This window comes from Oncorhynchus nerka, linkage group LG6, assembly GCF_034236695.1.
Source record: "Oncorhynchus nerka isolate Pitt River linkage group LG6, Oner_Uvic_2.0, whole genome shotgun sequence".
NCBI classification, from domain to species: domain Eukaryota; kingdom Metazoa; phylum Chordata; class Actinopteri; order Salmoniformes; family Salmonidae; genus Oncorhynchus; species Oncorhynchus nerka.
The window spans coordinates 22,456,241-22,482,195 of NC_088401.1; the positions used below are offsets into that span (position 1 = coordinate 22,456,241).

Genomic DNA, 25,955 nt, shown 5'->3' on the forward strand with positions numbered 1-25,955 from the left:
ATTTGTCCATATAGATACAAGGTCTTAACTTTGTAACAATGATGTTAGTACATAGTCACTACATTTGATATTATCATTGGACAAAATGATCACATTGAACTGATTAGTTGTGCTGTTTGAGACCATACTGGAATTGACCTTGAATTGACCATAACTGCTGTAGGAGCTGAATGTGATCAGTATGCTGGTGGACAATGCCACTGTGGGGGAGTGGAACCTTCAGGGCCTACCCAATGATGACCTGTCCATCCAGAACGGCATTATCGTCACCAAGGCCTCACGCTACCCCCTCCTCATCGACCCACAAGGCCAGGGAAAGATCTGGATCAAGAACCGTGAGAAGGATAGGGAGCTAGAGGTAACGAGGACCGAGTAGCTACAGTTATCTCACCCATAAAAAGTCAATCTGTATTAGATAAATGTCTGGAGAAACACATTTCTTTAATCCAAATGAACTTGACCCTACCTGTTTTGTATAAAACAATACAAATAAACCATGAAGTGAACATAGGTTTTTATTACCATCTCTGTTACTGACTGTTTCAGGTGACATGTTTGAACCACAAGTACTTCCGCTCCCACCTGGAGGACAGCATGTCTCTGGGCCGCCCCCTACTGATCGAGGACGTAGGAGAGGAGCTAGACCCTGCCCTGGACAACATTCTGGAGAAGAACTTCATCAAGTCTGGCTCCACGTATAAAGTAATATATTGCTTTTTGTCATCAATGTAGATGTATGGGGTTTGTGCTGTCTTGGAGTTAAATGTCTTGGAGTCATGTTTGTGCTTGCACAGCTGATAGTTTGCAAATACTATTTGATAGATAATTATAATAGTGCCTGGAAAACTGTAATTTCTTCTCTAGTTTCGACCCCCTTTTGTTTTATTAAGCTCTATGGGGGATATGAACGTAATCGTTTTTAATATTGGCTCCAAGATGCCTGTGCTATGACAAGAAGCCTCCGGCTCTCTGTTGCCATTTCATAGAGTATCTCTTCCAGCCCTCTGTTGCCTGTCCTGTCCCTAGGTGAAGGTAGGCGACAAAGAGGTGGATGTGATGAAGGAGTTCACCCTCTATATCACCACTAAACTGGCTAACCCGGCCTACACCCCTGAGATCAGTGCTAAGACTGCTGTGGTGGACTTCACTGTCACTCTCAAAGGCCTGGAGGACCAGCTGCTTGGCCGGGTCATCCAAATAGAGAAACAGGTACAGGGATCCCATTTATGCAGTATACCTATAGAGTACATAACTGGGGATGCCATTCATATTGTTTGGGTAAAGCTAGTCAAATACAGCTGTCAGTCACACAGAGTTTATACAGAGTTTAAAGAAATACAAGTACCTCCTTGCTCTTACAAGACATGCTTATTTCTCTCTGTCTGTGTCTCTCTCTCTCTCTCTCTCTCTCTCTCTCTCTCTCTCTCTCTCTCTCTCTCTCTCTCTCTCTCTCTCTCTCTCTCTCTCTCTCTCTCAGGAGCTGGAGTCGGAGCGTGTGAAGCTCTTAGAAGAAGTGACTTCTAACAAGAGGAAGATGCAGGAGCTGGAGGATAACCTCCTGTACAGACTGACCAGCACTGAGGGCTCTCTGGTGGAGGACGAGTCCCTTATAGAGGTCCTGAGAGTCACCAAGACCACAGCAGAGGAGGTATCTGTGTGTTTGGACTGTGTGCATGATTTCTTTCCAATGATGATGTATGAAAGAGATTAATGCATGCAAGAGCATCATTTTTTCATACATTTTTAGACATACCTATATGTATTTCCCCTATATGTATTGATTTAAATGTTCTCAGATTTGTGACACAGTAGTCCAACATTGTACTTGAAATGTTCCCAACAGGTGAGTGAGAAGCTGAAGGTGGCAGCCGATACGGAGGTGAAGATCAATCTGGCCAGGGAGGAGTACCGTCCGGTGGCCACACGGGGCAGCATCCTCTACTTCCTCATAGTGGAGATGAGCCTGGTCAACATCATGTACCAGACCTCCCTCCGCCAGTTCCTGGGCATCTTCGACTCGTCCATGGAGAAATCCACCAAGTCCCAAATCACCTCTAAAAGGATCCTCAACATCATTGAGTTTCTGACCTACCAGGCGTTTCGATATACAGCTAGAGGCCTGTATGAGGATCACAAATTCCTCTTCACCCTCCTGCTGGCCCTGAAGGTCGACCTGCAGGCCAGGAACATCTCCCACAGCGACTTTCAAACCTTCATCAAAGGTTTGGCCAGTTACATTCATATTTTCCATTGCAACTTTCAGACCTTTATCACATTAACATTGGATTGTTTCAGTACCTCCTGATTTGTTATGAATGTGGCTGATGTTTTGATTAGGTTATGATAAGACTGAAGACATGACCTGGCCAGGATAAACTGTGAGGCCTAACTGTAGCCTAGAGCCTATATTTTCCTGGTCACCTATCTGCGATTTAAAAAAAGACCATTTCAACGTAACCCTTCAATTAATATCAGTCAATACCAATCACACAAACCTATATCAATGTGTCTTTTCACAACGAAAAGAGTGACACCCATCACTTTGCTCTTATCACCCATGTAAGGTATCTCATAGTGTGTCTCACATGCAACTTGGTCCACCCACAAGGGGGGTAACTGAATACCCCAGCCCTAGTTCAGCTTACATCACACTGCTGACTGTATGCATCCAGATCTATTTTAGCCCCCTGAATTCCCCCTCTCACACACCAATGGTATTAGGACCTTCTTTCACTGCTATAATGTACATCAAGCTATGTATTTGGAAGAATTCTTTGTTTTCTCTTATTGTATTTGCATACAGTTCCTCTTATGTCCAATATTGACTAGTTTTCAACCTTTACAGTAAAGAGAATTGTTATCTGTCAAGCTTCCATCTTAAAATGAAGCCAGTATTCCCTAAGCAAACCCTCTGAGTTTAATGCGCTTCTTAACCCTCAACTCCACTTAGATTTGTGTAAATTGAGATGTGAGATTTGTTACAAATCGGCAGTGCGTCGTCATATGGGAAGCTTAATAATTCTCACTTTCTCTCTCTTACATTTGTTGCCGTTATTCAATTCAATCATTATTGAACCATGAGTAGTAAGGATATTAACTGTGCACCATGCATTACAGAAGATCCTACACATATTTAGAACTTCAAATGATTGTATAGTTATACACATATGGAATATATCTCCTCCTCTCCTAGGAGGTGCAGCCCTGGACCTGAACTCTGTGGAGCCCAAGCCGCGGCGCTGGATCCTGGACATAACGTGGCTGAACCTGGTTCAGCTGTCCAACGTGCACCCCTTCACCCAGCTGCTGACCCAGGTCACCCACAACGACCGCTCCTGGAGGGCCTGGTTCGACGAGCCTGCCCCCGAGGAGGCCCCGGTGCCTGACGGATACGACAGCATGCTGGACACATTCAGGAAGTTATTGTTGATCAGGAGCTGGTGCCCCGACCGGACCATTGCGCAGGTGGGTGGGCCTATCTGTTGTTATTTAGACCTCACGTAATAACCCAAACGTTATTAATCTTTCCTTGAGTCTGGATGGTACCTTTAATATTTTTATGCAGGCACAGTGCTCTAGAAATAAAGGTGGCAGGTAGCCTAGCAGTGAAGAGCTTTGAGCCAGTGACAGGAAGGTCGCCGGTTCAAATCCCAGAGCCGACTCTGTGAAAAATCTGTCGATGTTCCCTTGAGCAAGGCACTTCATCCTAATTGCTTCTGTAAGTCGCTCTGGATAAGAGCATCTGCTAAAAGACTAAAATGTAAAATCAACGTGCTGCCCTCATACCATTCAAGAGCAAATGACCTTTTTATCAAATCTAAATTAAGACTTGCTGAGTGATGTAATTTGACAAGTTCATTTACTTAGTAACCGTGGAAACTCTGGGGAAGACGGTGAGAGAGAGAGAAAGGCACAGGTGTACTGTAATCATTTACAAATGCGTACGTTACAGACAAGCGTCTCCCCTTTCAGTTCTGACTTGGGAGGGATCTATAAAAAGCCTCTCTGAAATGAGCGAACAGCTGACAGTCCGCATAGCCAGCAATTACCCATTCAAATCCACCATCTCTCCTTTTCGACCAAACCATTGCCAAGTTACACAAACCAGACTGTGTAGGGTGGGTCCAAATCCTTCAAACACTGAGTAAATGTTATGTTTGTCTGAAGAAACAAGACAAAGAACTGTTGATGGTACGATGCCTAGTTTTACATCAGTTAACCAAAGTAAATACATTTTATCCTAATTTAATATCAGCGAAATATAATGGCTTCGAAAATATTTCAACAAGTTCCAAATGAATTTGGCACTAAGTATGCAGGAACTCTATTAAAATAGGCATAGAAGTAGGGTTAGGGTGTGGTACTTTCCCACTTTTGGACAGCCGGAGGAGCTAAGGCACTGAATTCCCTTCAAATCTGATCTGAGGTCTCCACTTTAGAAATGCTACCCACATGTACGTACTAAGGGGAGGCAGCTATTACATTTTGACACGCATGACAGGTGGAAACTGAGTTTCAGGCCCTTTGCCAAATATCTACTAAGCTAGGACCAGTGGTGTAAAGTACTTAAGTAAAAATACTTTCAAGTACTACTTAAGTAGGTTTTTTTGGGATCTGTACTTTACTTTACTATTTTTATTTTGGACAACTTTTGCTTCTGTCACTCCCTGACCTTAGAGATCCTTATTATTCTCTATGTTTGGTTAGGTCAGGGTGTGACTCGGGTGGGAAATTCTATGTTTTCTGTTTCTTTTGTTTTTGGCTGAGTGTGGTTCCCAATCAGAGGCAGCTGTCTATCGTTGTCTCTGATTGGGAATCATACTTAGGCAGCCTGTTTTCCACCTGAGTTTGTGGGATCTTGTTTTCTGTTTAGTTACTGTTGCCTGACAGAACTGCGTGTTTGATTTTGTTATTTTGTTTGAGTGTTTTTTCAATTAAAATCATGAACACTTTCCACTTTGGTCTACTATTTCTACCACCAACGAGAGCCGTTACAGCTTCACTACATTCCTAAAGAAAACAATGCACTATATACTCCATACATTTTCCCTGACACCTAAAAGTACTCCTTACATTTTGAATGCTTAGCAGGACAGGAAAATGGTCCAATTCCAGCACTTATCAAGAGAACATTCCTGTTCATCTACTGCCTCTGATCTGGTGGACTCACTAAAGTGTTGGAGTGTGCCCCTGGCTATCTGTAATTTAGAAAACAAGAAAATTATGCTATCTGGTTTGCTTAATATAAGGAATTTGAAATTATATTTACTTTTTTTTTACTTACTTACGTACATTTTAACAGTTACATTTACCTTTGATACTTAAGTATATTTAAAACCAAATACTTTTAGACTTTTACTTAAGTAGTATTTTACTGGGTGACTTTCACTTTAACTTGAGTCATTTTGTATTAACATATCTTTACTTTTACTCAAGTATGACAATTTGGTGCTTTTTCCACAACTGGCTAAGACTATTCCACAAACCTACAGGGTGATTCCATGCCAGCGTAGCCCCAAAATAGTGTTTGTATCTCAGATTGTTCTGGCAATTCTTACATAGAAACTTCATAGGGCGGAAGGATGTTTGCTTTTTACATTTGTATCACAAACCATTTTTGAGAAAATCATGATGAAAGTGGCCATTTTAGGCCTTTTTAGACCTCAAATGCCCTCTTCAGATACCATATATATATTTTTGACCTACGCTGGCGTGGAATCACCCTACATGCTCCTGGAAGTGGAGTGACAGTTGGTAAGACCGTGGCTGTGGTGATAGTAATGGCAAGGTTGTGGGTTGAAGGGATCACATACACTGAACACAAATGTATGCACTCAATGTACTATACAGTACATTGTGCTGTAAACAAACATTTTCCACACTCAAATTGAAAACTAATGTTTTGTTCTCCAGACATGTTTCTTCTCCTTTGGGCAGTGTGGTGTTGAATACTACCTGTCTATGTCTCTTCAGCCAACACATTTCTAATCATCTCTCTTAATAGAATGCGACTCACTTTTAAAGGAAGAACCACTGTACAGTACTGCTCTCTATGCTCCTAGGCTGCAGATCCTCTGTGCAACGTGTCAATGATTCTGCTTTACGTTATTGCTATGTGATCCGAATAAAACCATTTCCCCATTGGCCATATAATTATCACCCTGCAATATAAACGTTTCACAAATAATCATAGGTGGATTCAAACATGTAGGTTTTTATTTCATAGTTCTCAGTCATCTTCGAACCCAGGTTGATCCACCAAATGTTGCCTCTTCAATAATGACAAAATGAAAACCTCTAATAAAGCCATAGATTTATCCAAAGCTAATGAACCGTGTTGAAAATCCTCAGCGGCAGTTGTATAGCCTGTGTTCCCCACATTAGCTGGTGAATCCCTTTGGTTTTTGTTCCAGGCACGGCATTACATCGCTGAGTCGCTGGGGCCTAAGTACGCCGAGGGGGTCATTCTGGACATGGAGTCTATGTGGGCGGAGAGTGACAAGAGGACTCCCATGGTGTGCTTCCTGTCTATGGGCTCCGATCCTACGGAGAACATAGAGAGGCTTGCAAAAGCAAAGGTAACTTTAGTGGCAAGTTTCTCAGACCTAGATTAAGCCTAGTCCTAGACTAAAAAGCATGATGCATCTGTTTTCTACTGTATGTATTTGACTGTTTTGCTGATGTTGTGTCCGGCGTGTACCTGTAGGGAGCACCATGCAGACCCATCTCCATGGGGCAGGGCCAGGAAGTGCATGCTCGCAGGTTATTGGCCAACAGCATGGCTGATGGAGGTTGGCTCCTCCTCCAGAACTGCCACCTGGGCCTGGACTTCCTGGACGAGCTGCTGGAGTCGGTCACCAACACCGAAAACATCCACAGTGGTTGTAGGGTGTGGCTGACCACCGAGGTCCACCCCAAGTTCCCCATCAACTTCCTGCAGTCGTCCATCAAGTTCACCAATGAGCCTCCTCAAGGTACATGTAAACCACTTCTTCTGTGTTCATTTTCATAATCTGGATTGATGAACATGGCATATACAGTATCTTCGTATTATTCATTTGTGTCATACCAGATTTGTGGTCTTATGTTGTGTCCAGGTATGAAAGCAGGGTTGAAAAGGACCTACAACGGTGTGACTCAGGAGATGCTGGAGATTACTAACCTGCCCCAGTGGAGACCTCTGTTATACGCTGTGGCCTTCCTCCACACTACTGTTCAGGTCTGACTGAACAACATCATTTCAAACCTGAGTCACCCCCGTATCATACCCCGTATCATACCCTGTATCATAATCCCATATCCCCATATCATACCATCATATTAAATACCCATATCCCCATATCATACCATCATATTAAATACCCATATCCCCATATCATACCATCATATTAAATACCCATATCCCCATATCATACCATCATATTAAATACCCATATCCCCATATCATACCATCATATTAAATACCCATATCCCCATATCATACCATCATATTAAATACCCATATCCCCATATCATACCATCATATTAAATACCCATATCCCCAATTGCTGTTGCTTCTCTAACATTTTCAGCATTCACATCAATAACAGTCTTTCCATCTACTGTTCCATGTTTTCCTTCCCTTTTCTCTGGTTATTACTAGTACTCTGCCTCTGTATTTCACTGGGTCTTGCTAGTGCTCTGCCTCTGTATTTCTCTGGTTCTTGCTAGTACTCTGCCTCTGTATTTCTCTGGTTCTTGCTAGTCCTCTGCCTCTGTATTTCTCTGGTTCTTGCTAGTACTCTGCCTCTGTATTTCACTGGGTCTTGCTAGTACTCTGCCTCTGTATTTCACTGGGTCTTGCTAGTACTCTGCCTCTGTATTTCACTGGGTCTTGCTAGTACTCTGCCTCTGTATTTCTCTGGTTCTTGCTAGTCCTCTGCCTCTGTATTTCTCTGGTTCTTGCTAGTGCTCTGCCTCTGTATTTCTCTGGTTCTTGCTAGTACTCTGCCTCTGTATTTCTCTGGTTCTTGCTAGTGCTCTGCCTCTGTATTTCTCTGGTTCTTGCTAGTGCTCTGCCTCTGTATTTCTCTGGTTCTTGCTAGTGCTCTGCCTCTGTATTTCACTGGTTCTTGCTAGTGCTCTGTATTTCACTCTGTATTTCTCTGGTTCTTGCTAGTCCTCTGCCTCTGTATTTCTCTGGTTCTTGCTAGTGCTCTGCCTCTGTATTTCACTGGTTCTTGCTAGTGCTCTGCCTCTGTATTTCACTGGTTCTTGCTAGTGCTCTGCCTCTGTATTTCATTAGTTCTTGCTAGTCCTCTGCCTCTGTATTTCTCTGGTTCTTGCTAGTGCTCTGCCTCTGTATTTCTCTGGTTCTTGCTAGTGCTCTGCCTCTGTATTTCACTGGTTCTTGCTAGTGCTCTGCCTCTGTATTTCACTGGTTCTTGCTAGTGCTCTGCCTCTGTATTTCACTGGTTCTTGCTAGTGCTCTGCCTCTGTATTTCACTGGTTCTTGCTAGTGCTCTGCCTCTGTATTTCACTGGTTCTTGCTAGTCCTCTGCCTCTGTATTTCACTGGTTCTTGCTAGTCCTCTGCCTCTGTATTTCTCTGGTTCTTGCTAGTCCTCTGCCTCTGTATTTCTCTGGTTCTTGCTTGTACTCTGCCTCTGTATTTCACTGGTTCTTGCTAGTACTCTGCCTCTGTATTTCACTGGTTCTTGCTAGTACTCTGCCTCTGTATTTCACTGGTTCTTGCTAGTCCTCTGCCTCTGTATTTCTCTGGTTCTTGCTAGTCCTCTGCCTCTGTATTTCACTGGTTCTTGCTAGTGCTCTGCCTCTGTATTTCTCTGGTTCTTGCTAGTACTCTGCCTCTGTATTTCACTGGTTCTTGCTAGTCCTCTGCCTCTGTATTTCTCTGGTTCTTGCTAGTCCTCTGCCTCTGTATTTCTCTGGTTCTTGCTAGTCCTCTGCCTCTGTATTTCTCTGGTTCTTGCTAGTGCTCTGCCTCTGTATTTCTCTGGTTCTTGCTAGTCCTCTGCCTCTGTATTTCTCTGGTTCTTGCTAGTGCTCTGCCTCTGTATTTCACTGGTTCTTGCTAGTGCTCTGCCTCTGTATTTCACTGGTTCTTGCTAGTGCTCTGCCTCTGTATTTCTCTGGTTCTTGCTAGTGCTCTGCCTCTGTATTTCTCTGGTTCTTGCTAGTGCTCTGCCTCTGTATTTCACTGGTTCTTGCTAGTGCTCTGCCTCTGTATTTCACTGGTTCTTGCTAGTGCTCTGCCTCTGTATTTCACTGGTTCTTGCTAGTGCTCTGCCTCTGTATTTCTCTGGTTCTTGCTAGTGCTCTGCCTCTGTATTTCACTGGTTCTTGCTAGTGCTCTGCCTCTGTATTTCACTGGTTCTTGCTAGTGCTCTGCCTCTGTATTTCACTGGGTCTTACTAGTACTCTGCCTCTGTACCTCTCTCTTTCCCCCCTGCAGGACAGGGAACCCTTTGAAAATCAGTAGGTCTACTGTGAAACACTCACATTCTTTACATTACAATCTATGCTTTAACTCTACAGTTATTACTTATAATGATATTTTATCTAGTGAAAATAAATGAATGAATGGATGAACCAATGATGTCCATCAATCTCTCTATCAATCTCATGTGTGTTGGTTTTTCTCCATCAAGGAGAGGCGTAAGTTTGGCCCCCTGGGCTGGAACATCCCGTACGAGTTCAACCAGGCAGACTTCACCTCCAGCATGCAGTTTGTCCAGAACCATCTGGACGAGTTGGACGTGAAGCGGGGCGTCAACTGGAGCTGCCTGCGCTATATGCTGGGCGAGGTCCAATATGGCGGCCGCGTAACAGACGACCTGGACAAACACCTTCTCAACACCTTCACCCGCGTGTGGTTCAGCGAGAGCACATTCGCCGACAAGTTCTGTTTCTACAAGGGTTATACTATACCCAAAGCAAAGAATGTGCCGGATTACCTGCTCCACATTGAGACCCTGCCACTGGTCGACTCGCCAGAGGTAAGAGGGGGGAGAGATGTTATTGGTGTGACATTAGTGCTACATCATTATTTTCTGCTTGCAGTTAGCAGACTGTTAATGTTAGACAGGTTTTGGTTATTTTTGAATAGGCTACTATCACACTGGAGCAACAAACATCATTTCTACTACTCAAACATACAACACATATACTAATCACAGTTGTGTGACCAACAGGTGTTCGGTCTTCATCCTAATGCTGACATTACGTACCAGACAAACATGGCCAACAAGATCCTAAGCACCATCATCAATATCCAACCCAAGGACAGTGGAGGAGGGGGTGGGGAGACAAGAGAGGCCACTGTCCAGAAACTGGCCAACGAGATGCTGGACAAGCTGCCACCAGACTACGTTCCACATGAGGTAACCAACCAGACATGGACAAGGTTGATTGTGTCAATCATGGGTTGGGGGTCAACAATTGTTATATCTTGGCTTTGTAAAGATACCATATGTACCACAGATCAGCTGAACAACTACATCAATAATAAGGTCCCCTCTACTTTGTGCTTCAGGTGAGAGCTCATCTTCAGAAAATGGGCCTTTTCCAGCCCATGAACATCTTTCTGCGGCAGGAGCTTGACCGCATGCAGCGAATCATAGGTTGTGTACGGAGTACCCTCACCGATCTGAAACTGGCCATTGATGGTAAGTCTCTAAAAAACACATACTGTAAATGCATACAGAGGTACTATGAAAAAGATCATATGTAATAAAAACAACTTTCACACTGTACAGTGTAAATAGCATGGAAATACAATACATAGCTAGTTAGCAACTTTTGATAAGAAATTAGACAACATTTTTCTCTACTCCAAAATCGAAGTGAGACCTTTGAGTCTGGTTATAGGTTTCGAGTCCCTGAACTAAACTATCTACCATTAGGGACCATTATCATGTCAGAGGATTTGAGGGATGCCCTGGACAGCATGTATGACGCACGCATCCCCAAGCTGTGGCAGAAGATCAGCTGGGACTCTGCGACGCTGGGCTTCTGGTTCACGGAGCTACTGGAGAGAAACCAGCAGTTTTATACCTGGATCTCCAGTGGACGGCCCCACCAGTTCTGGCTCACTGGCTTCTTCAACCCACAGGTAGGATATACGTGACTGACCGCATTGAATCGATCTTATGTAGCAGAATTTGAAATTGTGTTTTTTTACATTGGTTAAAAGCAGAGACACAGAGCTACAACATGGTATATCATACACTGCATTTAAAGGAACAATGGGAAAGTCATTCTGCTTTGAAAGTTGATCAACTTTGAGAAAATGGCCTTTGAATGTTTTGGTACCTACTGGAGAGCTCTTCTTTGTCTACACCCCTTCAGCATCTTTCACACCCTCTTAAGTTTTAGCCCCACCCAACTCTTTAAGGGTTGATCTGAGTGTTCTATCCTAACAACGACAGTCAAGCACCCAAGCTAACTGGCAAACGTTGGCTAGCTACTTCAAGACACAAATGAGAGAACAGCTCACTGACTATTTTACTCGCCCTAGCATAGCTGGTTATGCTGTTTATATGTTATCCAGAGCGTTGGTGACTGCAACTGTGCTGCTGACAAAAATTATGCTTTTTTGCCAACATTTACTGACACCGGACATATTCAACAGGTGTTGAGCGTTCGTAAATTTGTCAGTTATTCTGCACTCTGGCATACTCAGACGAGAGTGCTCTGAAATCGGAGTAGTTAGCCAGAGTGAATTTACCAGCTACATCTATCAACAGTTGTCGCTGTGACATTCTATTGAAATGGTTACTTGCATGGAGTCCTTTGTTAAGACATGTAGCTAGCTAGCTGGGTAAACAATTAACCATAATCACAACTCATGACGTTACTACCCTGCATGAATCTGCAGGTAGCTAACCAACCAGGTTCAATGTTAGCTAGCTAACATTAGGCTATAACTAGCAAAGCAAATGGCTCTGAGATATAAATAATAAGATCATACACGTAATGTTAGCTAGCGAGCCAGCCAGCTAACGTTAGCTAGCTAGCTAACAGTACACTTTTTAACTTAAAATGAAAACTACTTTACGTTCAAATGGCTCTCCTGTGAAGTAGTGATTCGCGACATATGCCTAGTTTCCTGACACGAGTCACATACTGCAAATGTACAAGCTCAGAGGTGGAGCAGACAAGGCAGTCGCACCAATTAATATCTGGTTACAGTACTTCGTGTGGAACTTGTACTCTTTATGTATTACCTGGGAATAATGTATATTACGTTATGATATAAATGTTAGGATTTTAAAGTGTTCTTTTAAAGCACCCAGCAAAAAAAAATCCAATTCATGTCATGATAAACTGTGTGGTTTGTCATAGGGCTTTCTGACTGCCATGAGGCAGGAGACCACGAGGATGAACCTGGCCAAAGGCTGGGCTCTGGACACTGTCGTCCTGCACAACGATGTCACCCGGATGATGAGGGAGGATGTCACAGCGCCGCCGCCAGACGACATGGGCGGAGTCTACATCTACGGACTCTTCCTGGATGGCGCAGGGTGGGACAAGAGAAACGCCAAACTCACAGAGTCACCTCCAAAGGTTAGCATATAGCATTATCAATATTTATGCTCATTATTATTTGCTTCTCTAAGATCGATGGTAAAAACATTGAATGAACCAGACCTGGGTTCTGTCAACAACAACTAAATGTATATGATCATACCAATGAAATAGTCCCAAAAGTGAAAACTCTAAATTCAATTGCACCTTGATTAATTGTATTTGACATAATGTATTTGACCCAGGTCTGTAATGAATTTCCTTTGAGTCTGAAGTTGTTAGAAACCAGCCTTTTGAGTCTCACCCCCGTCTTTCACTTCCAGGTCCTTTTCACAGTCCTCCCTGTGGTCCACGTCTATGCTATCAGCACGTTGGCTTCCGATGCCAAGCGTCAGCAAGGGATAAGCCTGTACCCCTGTCCCGTGTATAAGAAACCTAGACGCACAGACCTCACCTTCATCTTCTCCCTGCTGCTGCGCACGTTCCAGTCCCCTGACCACTGGACTCTGAGGGGAGTGGCTCTGCTCTGTGACTGCAAATGAGTGGAAATTTAATTTCAAGTGGTAGCCATTTTAGTTTTGCAAAACATGTTTGTGTTGGCGGAGAGGAAGTGGATAGGTAGGGGTGCGTGTGTGCGTGTGTGAATGAGTGACTGTGTGGCTCAACCACATTCGGAATATGACAATGACGACAATGTGTGTTTATCTAATTCCAAGTGATTTCTCAGAATTACTATTTGTCTACGTAGTGCAAATTATTTGATTAAATCAATAATGCTAGTATTTTGTGCAGCCAAATTACTATATTTGTAATTTTTATTAAACATATTTTCAAAGAATAACAGTAGATGTAAACAATGCACAAGTCGTATAGAAATAGTTGTTTTTGAATAACTCATCATATCCTGGTATTTTATTTGTTGAAGTGCTGTAGAAAAGATAGTTGTTATGACATGTTTCCCCTATTCCAATTTATCCACTAAAATCAACCCCTCTAACACTTCACCCTGTCAAAAAGCATTTCAATAGCATCATGTAGCATCATAGTAATAACACTTTTATAAAATTGTAATAATTATGTAATAAATCAGAGCATAGCAAACAAGGACGCCAGTAACATTTACATATACCTCTTGACTGGGTTGTGCGTGTTGTAATACGAGTGTGGTTGTCATAAGCTGTTACGACACATTTTATGGGAAAAAACAAAAGCTTTCGACTACTATCTTGTCTACTATCTTAACATATGTTGGGCAAATAATTACCATAGCAACAGTTAGTGTAGTACTGCACTGAGTTTAGACCTTTTTCAACTGTGTTCATTGAATATAAACAAAATCTACAGTTAACAAGAGTATTGGACAATTGAATAAGATAATGACATGCACAATGTGTTACCTCTCCTTAACTGCAGAGAGGCTTCAAATCCATCCTATATATGTAAAGTGGCATAAACTCAAGAGAATTCCTCTCAACTTCATGAAATAATATCTATAGTCATGCCAAATCACTCACACTATAACAGAAAAAAAGATCTAGAAATGGCTTCATATATTTAACAATACTAAATGAGCAGAAGATGCAAATATTCAGGAATCTGCTTATGTCCATAGGGAGTTAAATGATGTACTTGCAATGTCTGTTCCTACTGGCCATTTGTATAGCTAATTATGATTTATTTTTAAATGTCATATCCATAGATATTTGACATAATGCACAGTAGTTTCCTCACCCACCGTTTCATATAATAATATATGCCATTTAGCAGAAGCTTTTATCTTAGTCATCCGTGCATACACTGTACGTATGTCTGGTTCCGGGAATCGAACCCACTACCCTGGTGTTAGAAGGCCATACTCTACCAACTGAGCTACAAAGGACCAATTTAGAAATTAACCCATTTTCTTATGAAATGATATATACTTGTTATATATGTTTATATATGCATTACTCCTCAGACGACAGCTGATTTTAGTTTTTCTCTGCAAAAACTATTCACTGAATTCTGGTTCGGCGGGCATGAATTGACATCATTCAGTCCTAAAGCTCATCACTCTTCACATACTTCACACAAGACATTTCTCTGTCAAGTTATTGTTTTGCATATGTAACATTAACCTTAATTAAACCATTCATACCAAAACTCAATTTCAACTTCCATCATTTCAGTAGTTTAGCCTTAACATCCCATATTCAGCCTTTCAACATGCAAATTAACGACAATTGAATATCCGTTATGTTGTAAGTATGTTGATTATGAAGATGTTGAAAGTCTGTAGAAAATGTCCAATCCCACAAACTTGCTGTAATTCTTTTCAGTTAATTTGTTTTGCACACTTGAAAGTCCATGTCTAATGTAAACAGGAAAAAATGAAAAAAATATATATATACTTGTTCTATATAAATCCTTGAATTCCCTAAACAAAGATGACTTTCAAATGTTACAGGAGTGTGTGGATTATATAAACTCATCGTGTTGACACCCTAACTGGCCTGTTTCTGGGACCGGGACTACTGGGACTATGGGTCACAGGCCAATCCCCCCAAAAAAAGGAAAAATAACATGTATGTTGTTGTTTTTCAGTTTCCTTGACCGCTGTTTTAGGAGAGCTGCTTGATATCATTTATCGGTACCTCATCCTCTCCATCTTCAGCCTCCTTGGTCACCTCCGTGTAGGCGAGGTCAGGGCTTGCGGATTTGCGTCCCTTGGGAGGTGGGATGGGTGCGGCACCCTCAGTGACCCCCTCGGCCCCCTCCTGGCCCTCCGCCACAGTCCTCTCCTTCTTCAGTTTGGCTGGCACATGGCTGGCAATAGATTCCTTGAGCCGCGAGCCGGACTGCTTGAGCCTCTCGCCGGACTGGCGGATCTTCTCCCGGCGCTCAGTTGATACGATGCGCTCACCCATCTGCCCAACCTTGCTGTTCATGTTCTCTTTCGTCTTGGTCATGTTCGCACGGGAGAAGGTAGATTTGAAGCTCTCGATGCGGCTCAGGCCTGATTTCTTAATCGTGGCGGCCGTGGACGAGGCTTCCTCCACCACCATGTACTCCTCATCAGACTCAGGGGGGAGCTCAAAGTGGTCTGGCTCCACTTCGGCCGCCGACGCTTTGGGTGCCTTGGGTTGACTGGGTCCTTTGGGTTCCTTTTCGGCTGCCACAGCTGGCACCTCACTGTCACCCTATAATGAGATCAGAAACCAGGTTGAGTGTCTCAGAACCACCTCAAAACAACCAAAGGGATACACAAAAGCGCTTGTGTGTCTGCTTGCTAGTATACATCTGTAACCTGTAAAACCACACATTTCACTGCACCTCTCCAGTGTATGTGACAGTAAAACATCATTTTGTCTGCCTGCTAGTATACATCGGTAATATCAAGTGGTAGCACTGTGTTTCAGGTTTAATTATATCTGAGCTCTGACAGAAGGATTGCAATAGTATTGAGGTTTTATAACATAGAAAATAAAGACCAAAATTAAAAGTCTTGATGTTGGGAGGAGAATGACCACCATAATATTGACGTTTTTGCCTTAGTTGTTGAATGAAGAATCTGACATCTTGACGATCCTGAGAAGCATAGACCAACTGCTCTCGTTTAATGCTGCGTGTCCCATAACTCAGTTATTTAATGGGTTCATGTTTCATACAGTACTTCACTCATTAAAGTCAATGTTTGAAATGAGAGCAGCCACAAGAACCATAAATAATTGTATGAACTACCATAGATGGCAGCTAAACTGGTATCTGCAACCCAACACTGTATCCAGCCCACACTGTGAGTTTCAGTTAATCAGTGAATTTGGTTCAAACCATTATTTGTATATCTGTTAATCTGTTAATCCAATGAGTCCCACCGTGATGACGGCGCGAATTGGAATTCTAACCACTTTTAAACGTGGTGTTTGAGCTACAGACTTTTGAATGACTTGAGCTACAAACTATTTAAAGCGACGATTGAAAGTCTCTCATAAACATGCACATGTAACATGTTCTGCTCTGTGATGCTCACAAGCTACACAAGGTCATTCGAAGGTGAGGGGTTCTTCTACATAGAAGATCATAGTAAATCCTAGGACATGGCGTATATAATACTGTAATAAGCTCACCTAGTTGCTGTCTTAAACACCAAACTCTGCACAGTTGCCTCTGACTAGTTGGATATTCATTTCCCAGTTAGCAAAAAATGTCTGTACTTACAGCATTCATATAAATAAATAGAAAATGATCATGTTTTTGCTTTGGCTGACCTTTTCTTATTGACATGGGTCAGTAAAACTTATGAATGTAACTGTTTATGTCAAATTGTTTTGAGTTGTACTTGTAGCCCTGGTTGTCCTGAAAAGGAAATGGTAAAACACTTTACTGTGAGGCTAAATATAAAGGCTGGACATGCAGATAAATGAAAGTCAATGAAAAGGAGATTTTTGATGGGGTCTCGGGACTAATAGGGTTAATAAGACAGTTCAACAAAATTTCACAGATTTTACCCTAATTGGCTGTTTTTTCCCCACCTACAATCACTTAATAACAGTATGATTTCAGTATGACAAAAAAACACCCTCCATTCTAAAATGTAAATTAACTATGTTCTACGTGCATCTCAGAATTAAAGTTATTAGCCTCTAATATTCTATGAAAACACAAGACTTTAATGATATTTCAAAAATAATAATTTATTACATAATTCGAAATGTATGCACTTTATAGAATATGCCATAAAGGCCTACAGTATTTCACAACATGTCAAAAGTTGGGTAGAAAGACTAAGGTTTTGATACAACATTGTGTCACCTGAGAGTTCAGCACCATTCATTTAGATATGTGTTCATTAAATAACGCTTTTAATGAGAACTGGTTTGATAGTCTTTGGCATATATCAGATGTGTACTGGTTCACTTGGGTCTCTCGTTTCCCTCTCCTGCTTGAAGTTATTTGGGAATTGGAGATGCTTCAGTACGTTTTCCATGGGCCTCCAGCTCATTCATCCTTTCAAGAAATGTTCACAAGAGAAAAACCATGTCTTAACATCATATCTTAACATTATGCATCAACTGTTTCATGTGTTTGAATTGCAGTTACATACAGAACCCTTCACTTTTTCTACATTTTGTTACATTACCGCCTCAATTCTAAACTGGATTAAGTAGTTTTTTCCCCCTCATCAATCTACCCCATAATGACAAAGCAAAAACAGGTTTTTAGAAATGTTTGCAAGTGTATTCAAAATTAAAAACGGAAATATCCCATTTACACAAGGATTCAGACCCTTTACTCAGTACTTTGTTGAAGCACCTTAGGCAGCGATTACAGCCTTGAGTCTTTCTGGATATGACGCTACAAGCTTGGCACACCTGTATTTGGGGAGTTTCTCCCTTTCTTCTCTGCAGATCCTCTCAAGCTCTGTCAGGTTGGTTGGGGAGCGTTGCTGCACTGCTATTTTCAGGGTCGTTGTCCTGTTGGAAGGTGAACCTTCGCCCCAGTCTGAGATACTGAGCGCTATGGAGCAGATTTTCATCAAGGATCTCTCTGTACTTTGATCTGTGCATCTTTCCCTCAATCCTAGCCTCCCAGTCCCTAGTACTGAAAAACATCCCCACAGCATGATGCTGCCACCACCATTCTTCACAGTAGGGATGGTGCTATGTTTCCTCCAGACGTGACGCTTGGCATTCCAATCAAAAAGTTTCATCAGACCAGAGAATCTTGTTTCTCATGGTCTGAGAGTCCTTTAGGTGCCTTTTGGCAAACTCCAAGCGGGCTGTCATGTGCCTTTTACTGAGGAGTGGCTTCCGTCTGGCCACTACCATAAAAGCCTGATTGGTGGAGTGCTGCAGAACCTGTCCTTCTGGAAGGTTCTCCCATCTCCACAGAGGAACTCTGGAACTCTATCAGAGTCCCCATTGGGTTCTTAGTCACCGCCCTGACCAAGGCCCTTCTCCCCCGATTGCTCAGTTTGGCCGGGCGGTCAGCTCTAAGCATTAACTTACTTTTAATTTTTTAAATATAAATTAGCAAAAATGTATATAAACCTGTTTTCACTTTGTCATAATGGGGTATAGTGTGTAGATTGAAGAGGGGGAAAAAGTAATTTAATCAATTTTAGAATAAGGCTGTAACATAACAAAATGTGGAAAAAGTCAAGTGGTCTGAAAACTTTAGAATTTCAAAGTATCGTGCCAAAGCCTTACACATATTCAAGTTCCATTTATGGGTGAGGAAGTTTGCTTCCAATGCTGAATTCAGAGTTGCAGTGCTGTTCCAATATACTCTAACGAGGCATGTACCATTTGCTACATGAAATATTACTACTATTAATGTACTGTATCATTAATATGCCTCTTACGTATTATAGAACACCTGATCTAAACACTTACACTAAAGGTTCAAACCTTTGACTTTATAAAATTACAGCCTCACACACGTAGGATTAACATGGATTAAAGGATTAATCATAAAGGATTATAACAACCTTTATGATAGGCCAAGACCAATAAAACTCTGCTAAATGATGCCAAAGAAATGATGACTTCTGAAGTCTATTCAATACAATTTCAATATAAAACTTAGCCCTATCACGAGGACATCATTCTGAGAATGTCCTCCCTCATTTTCTGTATAAACTATGTCATTTTGTACACAGTTATATATTTACTTACTTATTTACATACTGACTGACTTACTGACTACTTACTTACTAATTGGTCTTACTTATTTAATTACTAATGTGTCTTACTTACTAAACTACTTACTTACTAATTTGTCTTATTTACTCATTTGTTTTACCTACTTACTTACTAATTTGTCTTACCTACTTACTTACTCATTAATCTTACTTACTAATTTGTCTTACATACTAATTTGTCTTACTTAATTACTAATGTGTCTTACTTAATTACTAATGTGTCTTACTTAATTACTAATTAGTCTTACTTAATAATATGTCTTACTTACTTATTCCCTTGCGTTCATATAATTCTAAGAGAGGTTTATTGACAATCACAGCCTCATACCTAATACTTTATTAGGAGGTGAGGGCCTTGACAGGAAAAGGCTCTCAGCATAAAAACAGAAAGAGGACCCTGTGCACAGCAGGCTCTCAGAATAACCTTGTATAATAACTTTGAATAATGTTGTCAGCTGTTATTTAGACCCAGCAAATAACAGCAAATGCCTTTACAAAGACTGGAGGTGCTCTTCATTATTAGAGAGAGAGCCAGACTGTTCTATTCGTGGAATATTCTGACTTAAATTCCAAATAAGTTTTTTTTTTGCCATTTCAATGTTCTCTTGCCCAACATTACCTGGAAAAACAAAGAGGGTGTTCTTAATTAATATTCATGAACTGCCTTACAGTACGACGAGCTAATTTCTGTCAAGAGAGTAACTTGTTTTACAGTTTATTTCTCTAAAGAAATGGGGAGATACTTTAATGTGTTGTCAACATTAGAGCCATCTCTTTTGCTGAGACCAAACATTGTCAATTATATTACCTCAATCACCTCAGCTACCTCGTACCCCCAGCACATTGACTCGGTACCGGTACACTTGTTGTTGTTATTTTATGTTACCACTGTATATCCTTCATCTTTAAAAAACATTTATTTTTTAGTTATTTTTTACACATGTTCATACTTTTCGGCTCTGCATTGTTGGGAAAGGGCTCGTGAGTCAGTATTTTACAGTAAAGTCTACACATGTTGTTGTATTTGGCGCAGGTGACAAATAAGATTTTATTTGATAAATCTGTGCCACTGCAGGTTTAGGCTACAAGGGAAATCTAGGAAGATTAGTTCCATCCATTATCTTTTTCTTTCGATCCCCTTATACGGAATCATCACTAACCATGTACATGTTGGGTCTGTGCAGCTTATCCCAAAAAATTGCTAAATTTGAATTCTAATTTGCATTTACCAATTTTCATTTAAACGATGACATAAAAAGAGCACCTAGTGGTCACTAAATGGCACAATCGCAGAATGGCAGACAGTGTGGTGAATTAGTCAATCCCGGTATACCAAGAGAATCAACCAACATTACTGTAACCATGCCACAGATGTCCCCACTCCTTGTTTGATTCCTAAACCTTCCTATCATGTTTCATTTTCACTTCCCCCTTTAGAGTAAAAATAGAATGGAACGGTCTTAACCCGTATGACCCATTCTGGACCAGGCAAACTGAGCAATTAGTAGAATTAAGTTGGTATCACTTTACTTTTACAGCCCCCTTATTACCTGGTATTTACTTCAAGACTGTAGGGAAACAGCATAAGTACGTACCGTTACAAAAATATTTGAAATAACTTCTAGAAATTACTGTTTGTAGTAATTTCACAACAAAAAAAATTAGAAACACCAGTGGTAATATTAATATAAAATAAAAACATTATCTGTAATGCATTTGAGTAAAAAGTGGTGTTAAAATGTTTGAAAATTGATCCGGTTTTAGAGTCATCTTTAATTTCAGCATCCATTTCATAGCAGGGAGAGTATGAATTAAATCAACTCATTGCATGCCTTCAAAGCAATAGTTTCTTATTCAACATTAGTACTGTATGTCACACACACACTTGCATGCCAAACTGCATATCGTTCATTGATTATGCGGCTGCCAGTGAATCCAGTTTGTTTATAGAAAAAGCATGTTGTTCTTTGTTATTTGACCTCCTCCTTTCTTTCCTAGTCTGAAATAAAATGGCAGCCAAGATCCACTCCGCCCCATCCGTGGCTGCTTAATCCAAATCGTATCGTCACTGGCAATCTGCCACATAGATTCATATTCTTGAGTGCAGCATCTAACCTTTTAATAGACTGCACTATATCTTACGTCCTGTCAAGGCAACTCAGGCCCTGAAATAATCAAGTCAACGGCAGGCCTGCAGCTGTTAGCTTTGAAGGCCAAAGTAAAATTAAACCTGCACCATTCAACCATCTGAAAGAGTCCATGCTTTGATTTCACTTTTAACACGCTCAATTTTAACAGATTCTTTCGGGCCCCCTGTCTCCATGTTGTTTCTGCAAGCAAAATCTCAACTAAAGTCTAGGAGTTTGAACAATTTACCACATCCTTCTACAGCTCTTGAGAGTATGATCCTTAAATAACCAGTTAGAGGATGAAGATGACAATGGTGAGTACCCCTTGCTTCTGACAGCAATGGCATTGGCTGAATGGGCTTACCTGGTAGATAACAACCCGGAACTTGTTCTTGGCCAACAGTTCCTCCTGGGTTATTTCCACCTTCTTGACGCGGATGTTCTGATTCTCCACCCGTACCCGAACGTCCTTGATGTGACAGCTGACCTTCCGCGTCTTCTCCAGCAGCTTGTCCACTGTGCTGCTGGTGGCGGCGTGGTTTACCGTCAGCTTCACCACGTCCTCCTGGATGGTCTTGACGCTGTTCTCCAATTCTAGCTGCCTCTCCTCCATACGTGTCTGACACGTCTGCACGTTGTCAATGATGCCCGCCACACGCTCCAATAGCGCCATGATGGACGTCGTGTCGTCCCCCACAGCCAGACCCAGTTTATTAGCCATGGTTGGTGTCGTCAACCGCCTCGTCTCGGATCCAAAGGGAAAGGGTTGAGGATAGAAATATTTGTTTTTCTTAGTGGTCAGTAGAAACCGCAGAACGGGTAACCAGGCCTCTAGATAGCTTCGACCTGATACTTGTCAGACCAGCAGGTGTTAGGAAGGGTTTGGTTGCTGGATCATTGGGCCATGGAGGGCAGCAGACACCTCGGGCCAAAGAGACTCACCGTGCTACTGGTCCCTCACCCAGGTCAAATGCAAAAGGACATGGAGGCTCCACCTCTCTAGGGTGTGGGCAGCTCAGGGGGATATGAGAGGGCAGATGCCGCCAGTCAGGGCTCAGAGAGAGAGACAAAGAGAGAGACATGGGGGCCAGACTTGACATGCGTTCGCCCTAGCTAAAAATACTGAGCGTTAAGTGACTCCTCTACATTTTTGGAAGATGTGTGGCTGGGATAATGGAAACCCCCCCCCTATCCATTCTACACTCATCTTCTATAAGCGAGTTATTTTTTTTCCATTGCACCATTGGACAACTAGCTACAGTTGAAGTTGGAAGTTTGCATACACTTAGGTTGGAGTTATTAAAACTCATTTTTCAACCTCTCCACAAATTTCTTGTTAACAAACTATGGTTTTGGCAAGTCGGTTAAATCACCTACTTTGTGAATGACACAAGTCATTTTTCCAACAATTGTTTACAGACAGATTATTTCACTTATAATTCACTGTATCACAATTCCAGTGGGTCAGAAGTTTACATACACCAAGTTGACTGTGCCTTTAAACAGCTTGGAAAATTCCAGAAAATGATGTCATGGCTTTAGAAGCTTCTGATAGGCTAATTGACATCATTTGAGTCAATTGGAGGTGTACCTGTGGATGTATTTCAAGGCCTACCTTCAAACTCAGTGCCTCTTTGCTTGACATCATGGGAAAATCAAAAGAAATCAGCCAAGACCTCAGAAAAAAATTGTAGACCTCCACAAGTCTGGTTCATCCTTGGGAGCAATTTCCAAACACCTGAAGGTACCACATTCATCTGTACAAACAATAGTACACAAGTATAAACACCATGGGACCACACAGCCGTCATACCGCTCAGGAAGGAGATGTGTTCTGTCTCCTAGAGATGAACGTACTTTGGTGCGAAAAGTGCAAAACAATCCCAGAACAACAGCAAAGGACCTTGTGAAGATGCTGAAGGAAACAGGTAAAAACATATCTATATCCACAGTAAAACGTCCTATCTCGACATAACCTGAAAGGCCACTTAGCAAGGAAGAAGCCACTGCTCCAAAAACCACCATAAAAAAGCCAGACTACGGTCTGCAACTGCACATGGGAACAAAGATCGTACTGTTTGGACAAATGTCCTCTGATCTAATCAAACAAAAATAGAACTGTTTGGCCATAATGACCATTGTTATGTTTGGAGGAAAAAGGAGGAGACTTGCAAGCTGATGAACATCATCCCAAACATGAATCAAGGGGGTCGGAGCATCATGCTGTGGGGGTGCTTTGCAGCTGGAGGGATGGCATCATAAGGAAAGAAAATTGTGTGGATATAATGAAGCAACATCTCAAGACATCAGTCAGGAAGTTAAAGCTTGGTCACAAATGAGTCTTCCAAACGGACAATGACCCCAAGCATACTTCCAAAGTTGTGGCAAAATGACTTAAGGAGAACAAAGTCAAGGTATTGGAGTGGCCATCACAAAGCCCTGACCTCAATCCTAAAGAAAATTTGTGGACAGAACTGAAAAAGCTTGTGCGTGCAAGGAGGCTGTAACAATGTGCTGGGTTCGTTGTCTGAGTCAGGCGCAGGACACAGGTTTGAGGAAAAAACACAAAAGTCTTTACTCAAAATATAAATTTTAAAAAACCGGAACCAACAAGGAAACATGACGTATAGAGAAAACCCTCCAACACACACGGTAACACAAAACAATCACGGACAAAACAGAAAAGTAGACGAGAGGTTAAATAAGGAACATAATAAGGGAATAGAAATCAGGTGTGTTTAATCAAGACAAAACAAAAGGAAAAAGGAAACATGGATCGGTGATGACTAGAAAGCCGGTGACATCGACCGCCGAACGCCGCCCGAACAAGGAGAGGAGCCGACCTCAGCCGAAGTCGTTACAGAGGCCTACAAATCTGACTCAGTTACAGCAGCTCTGTCAGGAGGAATGGGCCAAAATTCACTCAACTTCTTGTGGGAAGCTTGTGGAAGGCAACCTGAAACGTTTGACCCAAGTTTAACAACGTAAAGGTAATGCTACCAAATACTAATTGAGTGTATGTAAACTTCTGACCCACTGGGAATGTGATGAAAGAATTAAAAGCTGAAAGAAATAATTCTCTACTATTCTGACATCTCACATTCTTAAAATAAAGTGGTGATCCTAACTGACCTAAGACAGGGAATTTTTACTAGGATTAAATGTCAGGAATTGTGAAAAACTGAGTTTAAATGTATTTGGCTAAGGTGTATGTAAACTTCCAACTTCAACAGTATATATTGCTTTGAGTGCCTATAGCTGTAACGGCTTTCTTCCGGGCAAGGACAGAAGGACCAAAATGCAGCGTGGTTAGAGTTCATGGTTCTTTAATAAGAGAAACTAAACATGACCAAAATATAAAGCAATAAACGTGGCAAAACCGAAACAGCCCTATCTGGTGCAGAAAACACAAAGACAGGAAACAATCACCCACAAAATACCCAAAGAATATGGCTGCCTAAATATGGTTCCCAATCAGAGACAACGATAGACAGATGCCTCTAATTGAGAACCAATCTAGGCAACCATAGACATACAATTACCTAGAAAGGAAACAGCCCCATAAACTTACAAAAAAACCCTAGACAAGACAAAACACATAAATCCCCCATGTCACACCCTGACCTAACCAAAAATAATAAAGAAAACACAGATAACTAAAGCCAAGGCGTGACAATAGCACAATCAAGAGCATACCTTGATATTCAGAGGTCTACGCTGTCCCCTGAGAGGTCTATGCTATCCCCTGGCAGACCCCTCGGAACAGAGGTTGGGCATGTGTTCCATGAAGTATATGCTAGTATGGAGGTTGGAACAGCCCAAGCCTCCTGCATACTATGGGAGTGACATAACACTTGTGACCTTGTGATACTGCATACAGATTTAACACATAGGTCCAACAGGATTACAGGCCTAAGAGTTCAATAATTGTGTATTCCCTTGTGTAGTGTTGTGCCGTTTATGATATGAATGCTAAGCTTGTCTTCTACCCATTTAGGCTAGTCCAAGGGAACTTCCATGATTGGGTATCTCAGTATAGCATGGGTAATGTAATCTCTGTTAATCATAGGAAGATTATTATTGGACAAAGAATTTGACTCAATTCAGTGTGTCAGTACTCAGTATCCTCAGTATGAAATAAAGTAAACTAATCAGTTACTGATTGGTCCATTAAATTCTAAAAGGTGCATGGAAACCATTATACATTATCAGTAGAATCAGAAGCCCTTGCGAGTGGATCCCTGCTGTAGATGTACTTTTTCTCTTGTCTCTGATAAAAAAAATAAAAAAATCTATTTCATGTGATAAGTTACAATTGAGTTGCAAGCAGGTTGTTCGGAGTGACACACGGAGCGACCCAGGCGCAACTTCGTTGGAAGAAGGGCGTGTGTTGAATGGTTCTACTTTCATTTCAACAGGTATGTTGATTGAGAACACATTCGCATTTACAACAACGAGCACATATTTTTTCTAAATACCAAAAGGTCGGGCTGGATGAGTAGCCCTCCATCACTTAGCAATCTGTGCAAGGCGATCCTTCCTGACAGGGAGGGGGCTAGGCACCTCCAGTGGGAACTAGGGAGGGAAAAGGGGACTCTCTAACTCCTAAAATGATGC

General features: G+C 41.7%; 2 protein-coding genes across 2 annotated transcripts in view; one reads left to right on the plus strand and one right to left on the minus strand.

Annotated features, from left to right (window-relative positions):
- Nucleotides 1-14,504, plus strand: part of LOC115131042 (dynein axonemal heavy chain 5-like) — a 90,895-nt gene extending 76,391 nt beyond the window's left edge. The window contains 15 exon segments of the mRNA XM_029662659.2: nt 164-358; nt 547-702; nt 1,027-1,209; nt 1,478-1,648; nt 1,844-2,222; nt 3,194-3,465; nt 6,414-6,578; nt 6,707-6,974; nt 7,098-7,219; nt 9,650-9,997; nt 10,193-10,381; nt 10,534-10,666; nt 10,904-11,112; nt 12,345-12,566; nt 12,851-14,504. Of these exon segments, the coding sequence (XP_029518519.2) occupies nt 164-358; nt 547-702; nt 1,027-1,209; nt 1,478-1,648; nt 1,844-2,222; nt 3,194-3,465; nt 6,414-6,578; nt 6,707-6,974; nt 7,098-7,219; nt 9,650-9,997; nt 10,193-10,381; nt 10,534-10,666; nt 10,904-11,112; nt 12,345-12,566; nt 12,851-13,069 (3,231 nt within the window). The 3' untranslated portion in view covers nt 13,070-14,504.
- On the minus strand, nt 13,406-22,393 carry LOC115130179 (caveolae-associated protein 4a-like). The gene is made up of 2 exons (XM_029661040.2): nt 21,703-22,393; nt 13,406-15,706 (listed from the first exon to the last, which is right to left on the minus strand). Exons 1-2 carry the CDS (start codon nt 22,057-22,059, stop codon nt 15,128-15,130), a joined length of 936 nt encoding a protein of 311 aa, XP_029516900.1. The 5' UTR covers nt 22,060-22,393; the 3' UTR covers nt 13,406-15,127.
- Between the last annotated feature and the right edge of the window lie 3,562 nt (nt 22,394-25,955).

Coding starts and splice junctions, on each gene's coding strand:
- LOC115130179 (XM_029661040.2), bottom strand. CDS start 22,059: ATGGCTAATAAACTGGGTCTGGCTGTGGGGGACGACACGACGTCCATC. Junction 15,707..21,702: donor TCCGGGTTGTTATCTACCAG/GTAAGCCCATTC, acceptor ATCTCATTATAG/GGTGACAGTGAGGTGCCAGC.